Source organism: Salvelinus alpinus, chromosome 37 (genome assembly GCF_045679555.1).
Source record: "Salvelinus alpinus chromosome 37, SLU_Salpinus.1, whole genome shotgun sequence".
In the NCBI taxonomy this organism is placed as follows: Eukaryota; Metazoa; Chordata; class Actinopteri; order Salmoniformes; family Salmonidae; genus Salvelinus; species Salvelinus alpinus.
Window position 1 is genome coordinate 11,990,710 of NC_092122.1, and position 12,625 is coordinate 12,003,334.

The 12,625-nt window shown below is 41.4% G+C and overlaps 1 protein-coding gene across 2 annotated transcripts in view; it reads right to left on the reverse strand.

Annotated features, from left to right (window-relative positions):
* Positions 1-64: 64 nt before the first annotated feature.
* Positions 65-12,625, reverse strand: part of LOC139566060 (muskelin) — a 35,886-nt gene continuing 23,325 nt past the window's right edge. For both annotated transcript variants that reach the window (XM_071386919.1, XM_071386918.1), the window contains exons 13-18: positions 7,060-7,207; positions 6,181-6,295; positions 5,681-5,820; positions 5,266-5,368; positions 3,198-3,252; positions 65-2,803 (exon numbers count right to left, since the gene is read on the reverse strand). In XM_071386919.1, coding sequence (XP_071243020.1) covers positions 2,682-2,803; positions 3,198-3,252; positions 5,266-5,368; positions 5,681-5,820; positions 6,181-6,295; positions 7,060-7,207 — 683 coding nt within the window. In that variant the 3' untranslated portion in view covers positions 65-2,681. The remainder of the gene's footprint in view (positions 2,804-3,197; positions 3,253-5,265; positions 5,369-5,680; positions 5,821-6,180; positions 6,296-7,059; positions 7,208-12,625) is intronic.

The window sequence follows — 12,625 nt, forward strand, 5'->3', positions numbered from 1 at the left end:
CAAAATCAACATACAAAATGTATAGCTGCATCCCAACTGGTTACAAATCAAAAACCAGAGTCAGTTATTTATGAAAACCTGAACAAAATACAATCTTTATTCGTTATGTACATTACATACAATTCAATTCTACAATAGGCTCTTCTACACATTCACGTTATCCACAGAGTAGTGCTCATTCACGCACCCTAGAGTACCTCCACATACTCCTCAGTCCCAGTTGGGGAGAAGAGGGGGCAGATGAAGAAAATAACATTCCATTTATCTGAAAATTATAATTTCCTTCCCCTCCCAAAAATAAAAAGTATTTGGCATTGTGATATATATATTTTCTGCAAAGGTGCTTCTTTCATGTTTTCTTAAGCATATCTTTTATTTCTGACACAAAAAAAGAAACGAATGCAATCATCGCAAAAGTCTTCTATTCTGTGATAATGACCATAAATAATGAGTACTTCCTAAATAACGAGTTTTATTACAAATCTACAATGGTAAGTATGACACTCCTTTCTCTCTGGATCTCAGGTCAGAGAGCTAATATTTACTAAGCTTAATATGGTGGCAGCAGAAGACATCCATTAGCAAACAGACACAAACAAGCACACACACAAGTTTCAAGCTCACATACTGTAAGCATACAGGGGTGTGCACCCTGCACACAAGCAGCAAACAGCAATGATTGTGATTCAAATTAAGCTAATACTGATTACTGAGGACATGCGTGCAAACGAACAGAGAAATCTGATCTGATCACTCATCTTCTAACAATAAGATCAGATGTCTTCATGTATATGCTTGTATGAAGGAACCAGATGTAATGAATCTATTGGGACATAGTGTACAATCTGCCAATTTGATTAGGATTTTGATCAAGGATTTATTAAGGATCTAACAAGAAAAAGCATGTCTAATGTTTGTCTCTACCACCCTTGACAGGAGTCAAGCACTAAGTGTGTGTCTCCTTGAATGTGAATAGTCCCTCCATCTCTGGTTATCTGATAGTGGAGTTGATTGATCTCAAAACAAAGGGGATGGATATTTCACAGACTCCATAGGCTTTTGCCTAGAGTGTACTCTGCATACTGTACAGCTGTCTCAGAAAAATGCTAAATATATAGACAATACATACACAATATGTAATGGAAGACTAGGCTGCTACTATTCTTGAGAAGGAGGGGAAAGGGGATCACTTCAATCATCTCTGCTACTGAGATGAATGGAAGAACAATATGAGGCATATGTTTGTATTATGTTACACAGGTGAACTAGACAAAATACCCTGGCGATCCGAGACAAACACACACAAGCTATATCAAAGGGCATCCTCAGTTCCAGCATAATGATTATGAACCAATCAAAAACATTTCCTGTACATCAAAACTTTGGCTGGAGCCACAAGACAGATACCATTTGATAACTTGGTGTTTAGAGATCACTTGTGAATGCTCCTATCGCCTTATTCGGAGTAAGAATGAAATCTAGTGTTCTGTATTTCTTTAGGTCAGAAATGAAGAATGTCCTGTCATCACTGTTTGCATGAGAAACAGAGAACCCAGTAATCAGGCCATCGCTGAAGGGGGAGACTGGGCTCTCCCTCAATGAAAGCAATCATTCATTCTTCCTTTACCCATAAAATGACTCCCATCGTCAAAGGAAGATACATCCCAGCCAATGAGATCATATGCGTACAAATGTGTGTTTGTACATTAAAACTCCCTGATACAGCAGAACCATCATGTTGCAGTTCTCTTACAAGATGGGGAGTGAGCTAAAAAAAAAATAACATTCATACTTGGACTACATTTCCCACCATGCCTCAGTGACAGATCCATGGTTGCATCACACTAAAGCTACAGTAGCCATTACCAGAATCCCAGGCTTTTGACAACGTTTTCCCCCCAAACCCATAATTTTACATTGATAGAGGATTTAATTGACTTAACTTCATTTGACATATAAATAGTCTCTTAGGATCATTATTCTATTGTTTCTATATAACACAATTAACAATTTTGACACAGTGTGAAACAGCACGGCAGACATAATTATAAATATGGGGTACATAATATGGCCACCAATAATACAGGCAGAGCAAGCAAACAAAAGCATGAACTTGGTTGAAGGTATATTCAACGTACAACGCACTGACAGGGTGTCATTAAGTAACAACTACTGTCACAAGCAGGTTTGTGTGAGTGAGTGTGTCAGAGAGAGACGGATGCAAGACCGAGTGGAAAATAAGAGACTCCTCCTTGACCTAACAGGCTACTAATGCCAAGTAAACTGAAACGCAGCATGTAAAAGTCTAATGTAAACCTCACAAATCAAATCAGTTAACACAGATGATATGTTTGGCAGTTCTGGGTAATTTTTGCCCTGTTAAATCAGTTTATTAAACAAACACTATCAGGTCTGGGGGGGGGGGGGGGTGTTTTTTTTCTTTTTCACACAGTGATATTCAGTATCAACCCCTTTAAATCACAAGTGGCCTGACCCTCATTTTCCGTTTTAGTTGTTGAAGAACCAACGTCCTAAAGAGGGGGTCAACAAGTGCAGTCCACGAGCAGAGCACCACTGAATTTGGAAGGGTCAAGTGTAGAAAAATATGAAGTTTGGCTTTGGGCCGGCCAATCAGAGTCTTATTGGCGTATGGTGGTGGTAAATAGGGTTGTGGGGCGGGGCTAGAGTGTGATGAGGTCAACGAGGTTACCCTTGGGCGGGGTCATGCTGTCCGGGAAGAAGTTGACGAGCATGTCGAAGAGCTGCGTGCGCTGGGCATATGTCTGGTCCACGTCTGAGAAACCTGAGAGAAGGAGGGAGAGGGCGAGAGAGGTCAGAAGAGGGGGAGAGATGAGTGAGGGAGGAAGAGTGTGAAAGAGAAGGGAAGAATGGAGAGGGAGAGGGGAAGAGAGATGGAAAGGAATAAAGAGAGGGAAAGAGGGACAAGAGAGAAGGTGAAGGGAGAGAGAGTGGTGGGAAGAAAAGACCCACTTCAATTGCTCAATCTCCACAGGAAGTCATATGAGCTCATAAAGGTCACATACACGCTCAGAAGGTCATGTGGGAGGATCAAAATGAAAGTACGTCAGAAAGAAGGGCTGAAGGGGGGGAAAGCGGGCGAGAATAATCCTTCCGTTCATTGGTTTTCATCTACTGTGTGTCCAGTGAAGTATGCAGATAACGCAGCAGGCTCTTACCTAGAGGGATGAAGTCAGAGCTGGACTTGAAGAGAGCCGAGGGCAGGAGCTGGAACTGAATAGTCACATCGGAAACAACATCTAAGTCACTGAACACTAACGCAACACTGCCCACAAATAAACTTCCATTATTCCTGGTAATAATATAAAAAACAATGAACATCAAAACACAGGCTTGGAATCTTACATTATCAAACCACTTTAGAGGTCGACCGATTAATTAGGGCCGATTTCAAGTTTTCATAACAATGGCATTTTTGGACGCCGATTACGGCCGATTATATTGCAATCCACGAGGGGACTGCGTGGCAGGCTGACCACCTGTTACACGAGTGCAGGCAGCAAGGAGCCAAGGTAAGTTGCCTGCTAGCACTAAACGTATCTTAGAAAAAACTATTAATCTTAGCATAATCACTAGTTAACTGCACATGGTTGATGATATTACTAGTTTAACTAGCTTGTCTTGCGTTGCATATAATCAATGCGGTGCCTGAAACTGTGTCACTTCTCTTGCGTTCAGTGTAAGCAGAGTCAGGGTATATGCAGCAGTTTGGGCCGCCTGGCTCGTTGCAAACTGTGTAAACCATTTCTTCCTAACAAATACCGTAATTAATTTGCCATGACATTGAATTATGACAGAACATTGAAAGTTGTGCAATGTAACAGCAATATTTAGAGACTTAGGGTTGCCACCCATTCGATAAAATATGGAACGGTTCCGTATTTCACTGGAAGAATAAACGTTTTGTTTTTGAAATTATAGTTTCCAGATTTTACCATATTAATGACCAAAGGCTCGTATATCTGTGTGTTTATTATACACTGCTCAAAAAAATAAAGGGAACACTTAAACAACACAATGTAACTCCATGTCAATCACACTTCTGTGAAATCAAACTGTCCACTTAGGAAGCAACACTGATTGACAATAAATTTCACATGCTGTTGTGCAAATGGAATAGACAAAAGGTGGAAATTATAGGCATTTAGCAAGACACCCCCAATAAAGGAGTGATTCTGCAGGTGGTGACCACAGACCACTTCTCAGTTCCTATGCTTCCTGGCTGATGTTTTGGTCACTTTTGAATGCTGGCGGTGCTCTCACTCTAGTGGTAGCATGAGACGGAGTCTACAACCCACACAAGTGGCTCAGGTAGTGCAGCTCATCCAGGATGGCACATCAATGCGAGCTGTGGCAAGAAGGTTTGCTGTGTCTGTCAGCGTAGTGTCCAGAGCATGGAGGCGCTACCAGGAGACAGGCCAGTACATCAGGAGACGTGGAGGAGGCCGTAGGAGGGCAACAACCCAGCAGCAGGACCGCTACCTCCGCCTTTGTGCAAGGAGGAGCACTACCAGAGCCCTGCAAAATGACCTCCAGCAGGCCACACAAATGCACAAATGTATTCCTTCAAACCGCACTTTCCTCCGTTTCCCAGCAGCTTTTCGCAATGCTTGAAGCACAGCGCTGTTTCTGACTTCAAGCATATCAACTCCCGAGATTAGGCTGGCAATACTATAGTGCCTATAAGAACATCCACTAGTCAAAGGTCTATGAAATACAAATGGTATAGAGAGAAATAGTCCTATAATAACTACAACCTAAAACTTCTTAACTGGGAATATCGAAGACTCATGTTCTCATGTTCTGAGCAAGGAACTTAAACGTTAGCTTTTTTACATGTCACATATTGCACTTTCTTCTCCAACACTTTGTTTTTGCATTATTTAAACCAAATTGAACATGTTTCATTATTTATTTGAGATTAAATTGATTTTATTTATGCATTATATTAAGTTAAAATAAAAGTGTTCATTCAGTATTGTTGTAATTGTCATCATTACTATATATATATATATATATAATTAAAATGTATTTAAAAAATAATATTTTGTCCTATTAATCAGTATCGGCTTTTATTGGTCCTCCAATAATCGGTATCGGCGTTGAAAAATCATAAATCGGTCGACCTCTAGTTTACTTGATCTAAAAGCACAGTTGAATAAATAACACTGCACAATGTGCAAGAACCCATCTCCCCATCAGTCAACCCTCCCTCCCGTCCCTCACCTCTTTGGTCTCGTCAGGGTTGGTGTGGTCCACAGTCAGAGAGAGGTCGTTCTGCAGGTACTTCAGAGCATTCAGAGGCTCTGACTGGGCCTTTTCCTCAAACCTAAAAACACACACACACGACAGATCTTCAGGTATACCCACAGAGAGCTTGAGGAAATCCTTTAGCCTAACCTACAGAATCTCTACCACACAAGGTGAAAAGATCACTGCAAAGACTGCAAAATGAATGAGGAGATAACCCTTCCCTACAATGGCAAGACATGGCCACTAGGTGGAATCAGTGTCAAAGCAGAACCCGAAACTCAAATTGTGAAGTCATAGCTCCTATACATTTGTATCCACCGTTTTGCTATATGGTACAGAGAGGTTACGGTTCAGTTCCAGGGGTATAGTCCATTCTCTGCTTCTGTACCTGTACTTCCTGATTAGGTATCTGCAGTGTCGGAGCAGGTACTCCTTGGAGGGGCGACACAGCTTGAGGGACCAGAAGTCATCCAGACGCATCTTAGGAGAGCACGACTTCCCTGGGTTTCCTCCAAACAGGTAGTGCACCTGGACACAACACATAACACTGGATATATTAGACATCCATCAATACCCTCAAAACTGCAGCTGGTCTCAGATCATAATGATATCCCGAAACAGTATTTAATAGACTTTTGTGCCCTTATGCTTATAGCATTTAGCATTTGTAGAAGTGTGTGTGTGTGTGTCCATGTTCTTCACTGACATGCTGCTTGTTATATTGATGTATCTTAGTCTGGTTGATGTCATGTGGCTGTCTGAAACTGATGTGCTGATGCTGCTGTCTTGGTTCAAGTCTCTCTTGAAAAATAAATGTTCTCAACCAGACTAACCTGGTTAAATAAAGGTCAAATTATTTTTTTGTGTGTGTGCGCGCGTGTGTGTGACCTTGTGCATTTCGTCATAGACCAGCTGGTGTGCGAAGCGTGGACAGGGCTCCTCCTCCTGCAGAGCCTTACTGGGATTCTCCTTCACCGCCTGGTCATTCTTATACACACACGACCTGCAGCACGCGGGGGTGCGCACACACATACACAGTACAACAAGTTAGTACGCACATAGCCTTAACCCTGAAGAGGAACACCTATTGTGTTTCTATACCTCACAAAGGAAACACACCCACACACCCCGAAGAAAATACTGGAACACACTTCTAGACAGCCTCCTACAGAGAAACACACACACACACAGCTTGAGGTGTAACATTGACTTCATTTACTGGACACTCAGTAAAAAGAACGACTGGAGAAAGCAGTGTACCGGAACCAGCGGCAGGCAGCACTGACAGCCTGTTCTCTCACAAGCACCGTTTCAACTGACCAAATTAGCTAGGCCAGAACAAAGACTTTCTCCATGAAGGTGCAGAAGTACAACACACACACTCTCTGAAACACACCCTCTAAAAAAAAACATTAAGTTCTCTTTTGAAGGGCAGAGAGATTATGAAACTCCCTTTCAGGCCAGGAAAGCCTTTGAAATATGATGCTACTGGTTGATGATTGTATCAAAGTGTCTTATTGTGTGCGTTTGCCGGTGCGTGGACGTGTGCAACTATACTTGTGGGGACCACAAGTGTCTCCAAAAGAATAGTAAACAAACTTTTTTTTTGTCCCCACAAGGTCAAATGCTATTTCTAGGGTTAAGGTTAGAATTAGGTTTAGGAGCTAGGATTAGTTTAAGGGTTAGGGAAAATATGTTGAATGGGACTGAATTGTGTCCCCCCCACATGGTTAGTTATACAAGACTGTGTGTGCGTGTGTTTCGTACCAGTTGTTGCGTGCGATGTCGTAGATCCAGAAGGAGTTACGGACGTTCTCCTCTCGTTTGTCCTTGTCCTTGCTGAGGCCAGACAGGACGTGGATCTCATTCAGCTCTGGGTCTATGGTGGCCCTCTGGGTGAAGCCCGTCATCGGCACTGAGGGACAAACACACATCAGAGAGAGGTTTAAAACAGACTGGTGCTTATAACAGAGAGAATAGCAGGCTACATTGAGATAACACAGAGATAATAGCAGGGATTCTGCATTTTTCCTGGTCACAGAATTCTGGGCTCTATGGTTATTTAACGCTATCGCACATTGTTTCCATTGAGGCCAAGATTAAAAGACTTGAGAAATGGGATAGACTACAAAAGCAAAAGGCTGCTCACATAGCAACGTACATAGCAACGAGACTCGCTGGAAACAAACAGGACACAACGCAAATGTATGTTTGTTTTTCTACGGATTTGCATTACTGACAAACAGGATGTGTTTGCGGCCAGTGTAAAACAGTATGCAACTATCCATATGCATGTCGTTTTACCCAGATTTGCGTACAATGCTTGTCTAAAGCAATCCCCTGATTGCACATGTGTTTGTAGTCATGACACGTCAGTGTATACAGTATGCTACTATTCATACGTATAGCGGAATATGGAACACATATAGGCCAAGTACCGCCGCTTTCTGGTCATCGGCTGCTTATTAGTCACAACATGTATTTCAGTAGTTGTACGTAAGAAGCAGGTATAAGCTTTCGCAATGACTTCATAGTGTATAAAATCTATGATGGTAAGTTGAGGAACAGTGTCAAAACAAAGATGCTGTGTGGTGCTGGGAGGAAGTTTTTTTTATTTATTTTTTATCACTTAGTACTACCAACTTGAACTAATACATTTTTATGGAACCCACCATATGCTTTCAAGGAAAATTAGGGCCATTTCTCAAACAAGCTTCATAGACAGTTTGCCAAACACACGACATGAATTATGTGTCGATGTCCTGTTCCAAGACATTAACCAAGGCATTAACTTCTGCATAAACAAAACAACAGGCCCCTAGGTCAACCAGCCTGTGTAACTTGAGTAGAGAGTACAGATTGTTTTAGAGAATCAACAAAACAAAGAAGTGTATTTGAAGAGCAAGAAGAAAACACCAGAAGGACAGAGCCACTAGAGACTGTGCTCTGCCCTTCAGACACAGCCTACGTCCCAAATAGCACTTTAACACATGTGTAGTGCACTACTTTTGACCAGACGCTACGTGCCCTGGTCAAAAGTAGTACACAATATAGGGAATAGGGTGCCATTTGAGATAGATATGGAGCTCATTAAAAGCACAGTTCTGAAATGGAAGTGAACAGGGAGATGTTTCTGTGGTACCGGAGCAAAACACAGAGCAGCTGCGGCAGCGATAAACAGAGAATGATTACAAGAGCACTGTTTGGGCTTGCTACTTCCTTCCTGCCAAAATACATTCTGTTCTTTCGCTCTCGCTTGCTCATTCTGCATCTTTCGGTTTCTCCCTCCATCTCTCTACTTTTGCCTCCCTCCCCATCTTTCGTTTTTGCAGGATGACACAGATGCGAGAGGCACACAGAGAGGTCCTATTAATACTCTGCCATCATCACGCCCGTCCAGCTCTGCCCAGCCAGAGATCTTAGACAATCTGTTTATCAGGACAACAAGCATCTCTTTCTCTCTGCTGCCCTGTGCCTTTTAATGAGCTGCACTGAAAAGTCTGTCACATGTCACTTTAATAGAAGAGGCGGCATCTCCTCCTACAGCCATCTATTGCATCTGAAACCACAGATTATATTAGATTCTTTAGGGTAGATGAAGACGGGAAAAAGCTTGACGGGCAAAAGACACAGATTAGGCTACACGCACACAGCTGCTGACCAAAAGCATCAGTTGATAGCGACTAAACGGAGTGCAATGTTGCGATTTGCTCAAGTTAGCATTCAGACTGTGTGTGTGTGTGTGTGTGTGTGTGTGTGTGTGTGTGTGTGTGTGTGTGTGTAGGGTTGCAAAGGGAGGGTACATTACTGGAAACATTCTAAGCTTCCCAGCAAACTACCATAATTTTGGTATCTTTCAAGGATGTAATTTATCACAAGACATCTACTGGCCATTTTGGGTACTTCAGATTATCACAGGTGTCTGTAATCATCTGGCCCTCTGTGTGGCCTTATCACATGTAAAACATGAAATAATGAATAAGATGATTTTTTTTTTTTAACTATTGAATGACAAAAGCTGTAAAATAATCCTAAATATAAACCATCAATTTAGTGAATACCATTGGTGTTTAACTTGGATGCGTGTGTACACACAAATATATACACAGCTCTGGAAAAAATTAAGAGACCACTGCAAAATGATCAGTTTCTCTGGTTTTACTATTTATAGGTATGCGTTTGGGTAAAATGAAATTTTGTTTTATTCTATAAACTACTGACAACATTTCTCCCAAATTCCAAATAAAAATATTGTCATTTAGAGCAAATAGTAAAACCAGAGAAACAGATCATTTTGCAGTGGTCTCTTAATTTTTTCCAGAGCTGAAGAGAGATATCGCACACGTTACTGTTCAAAAGTTTTGGGTCACTTAGAAATGTCCTTGTTTTTGAAAGAAAAGCACATTTTTTGTCCATTAAAATAACATCAAGTTATTCATAAATACAGTGTAGACATGGTTAATGTTGAAAATGACTATTGTACCTGGAAACGGATGATTTTTAATGGAATATCTACATAGGCGTACAGAGATCCATTATCAGCAACCATCATTCCTGTGTTCCAATGGTGCGTTGTGTTAGCTAATCCAAGTTTATAATTTAAAAAAGGCTAATTGATCATTAGAAAACCCTCTTGCAATTATGTTAGCACAGCTGAAAACTGTTGTGCTGATTTAAAGAAGCAATAAAAAAAACTGTCATTTAAGTATCTGGAGCATCAGCACTTGTGGGTTCGAGTACAGGCTCAAAATGGCCAGAAACAAATAACTTTCTTCTGAAACTCCTCAGTCGATCCTTGTTTTGAGAAATGAAGGCTATTCCATGCGAGAAATTGCCAAGAAACTGAAGATCTCGTACAACGCTGTGTACTACTCCCTTCACAGACCAGCGCAAACGGGTTCTAACCAGAATAGAAAGAGTGGGAGGCACCGGTGCACAACTGAGCTAGAGGACAGACGCTGGACAGATGAAGATTGGAAAAAAGTGTTAAGGACAGACAAATCTTTGTTTGAGGTGTTCGGATCACAAAGAATAACATTCGTGAGACACAGAAAAAATGAAGATGCTGGAGGAGTGCTTGACGCCATCTGTCAATTATGGTGGAGGCAATGTGATGGTCTGGGGGTGCTTTAGTGGTTTGTACATGGTAAAAGGGATCTTGAAGGAAGGCTAGCACTCCATTTTGCCATGCCATACCCTGGGGACAGCGCTTAATTGGAGCCAATTTCCTCCTACAACAGAACAATGATCCAAAGCACAGCTACAAACTATGCAAGAACTATTTAGGGAAGAAGCAGTCAGCTGGTGTTCTGTCTATAATGGAGTGGCCAGCACAGTCACTGATCTCAACCCTATTGAGCTGTTGTGGGAGCAGCTTGACCGTATGGTACGTAAGAAGTGCCAATCAAGCCAATCCAATTTGTGGGAGGTGCTTCAGGAAGTGAAAATCTCTTCAGATTACCTCAACAAATTGACAACTAGAATGCCAAAAGGTCTGTACGGCTGTAATTGCTGCAAATGGAGGATTCTTTGACGAAAGCAAAGTTTGAAGGACAATTATTATTTAAATAAAAATTATTATTTTTTATATCCTTGTAAACATCTTGACTATATTTCCTATTCATTTTTCAACTCATTTCATGTATGTTTTCATGGACAACAAGGACATTTCTAAGTGACCCCAAACTTTTGAATGGTAGTGTACACATACAGTTGAAGTCATTAAAACTCGTTTTTCAACCACTCCACAAATTTCTTGTTAACAAACTATAGTTATGGCAAGTCGGTTAGGACATTTACTTCATGCATGACATGAAGTCATTTTTCCAACAATTGTTTACAGGCAGATTATTTCACTTAGATGTCACTGTTTCACAATTCCAGTGGGTCAGAAGTTTACATTCACTGTTGACAGTGCCTTGTAAACAGCTTGGAAAATTCCAGAAAATTATGTCAAGGCTTTAGAAGCTTCTGATAGGCTAATTGACATAATTTGAGTCAATTGGAGGTGTACCTGTAGCTGTATTTCAAGGCCTACCTTCAAACGCAGTGCCTCTTTGCTTGACATCATGGGAAAAACAAAAGAAATCAGCCAAGACCTCAGAAAAAAAATTATAGACCTCCACAAGTCTGGCTCATCCTTGGGAGCAATTTCTAAACGCCTGAAGGTACCACGTTGATCTGTACAAACAATAGTACACAAGTATAAACACCATGGGACCACGCAGCCGTCATACCGCTCAGGAAGGAGACGCGTTCTGTCTCCTAGAGATGAACGTATTTTGGTGCGAAAAGTGCAAATCAATCCTAGAACAACAGCAAAGGACCTTGTGAAGATGCTGGAGGAAACCGGTACAAATGTATCTATATCCACAGTAAAACGAGTCCTATATCGACATAACCTGAAAGGCCACTTAGCAAGGAAGAAGCCACTGCTCCAAAACCGCCATAAAAAAGCCAGACTACGGTTTGCAACTGCACATGGGGACAAAGATCGTACCTTTTGGAGAAATGTCCTCTGGTCTGATGAAACAAAAATAGAACTGTTTGGCCATAATGACCATCGTTAGGTTTGGAGGAAAAAGGGGGATGCTTGCAAGCCGAAGAACACCATCCCAACCATGAAGCACGGGGGTGGCAGCATCATGTTGTGGGGGTGCTTTGCTGCAGGAGGGACTAGTGCACTTCACAAAATAGATTGCATCATGAGGAAAGGAAATTATGTGGATATATATTGAAGCAACATCTCAAGACATCAGTCAGGATGTTAAACCCTGGTCGCAAATGGGTCTTCCAAATGGACAATGACCCTAAGCATACTTCCAAAGTTGTGGCAAAATGGCTTAAGGACAACAAAGTCAAGGTATTGGAGTGGCCATCACAAATAACATATGGAATCATGTAGTAACCAAAAAGTGTTGAACAAATCAAAATATATTTTATATTGGAGATTCTTCAAATAGCCACCTTTTGCCTTGACAGCTTTGCACTTTTGGCATTCTCTCAACCATCTTTATGAGGTAGTCACCTGGAATGCATTTCAATTAACAGGTGTGCCTTGTTAAAAAGTTAACGTGGATTTCTTTTCCTTCTTAATGCATTTAAGCCAATCAGTTGTGTTGTGACAAGGTAGGTGGAAATACAGAAGATAGCCCTATTTGGTAAAAAGACAAGTACATATGGCAAGAAGAGCTCAAATAAGCAAAGAGAAACGACAGTCCATCATTACTTAGACCGGTGGAAATCTGTCCTTTGGGCTGGAGTCCAAATTGTAGATTTTTGGTTCCAACCGCCGTGTCTTTGCGAGATGCTTTATTTAGAATTCAAAGCACAC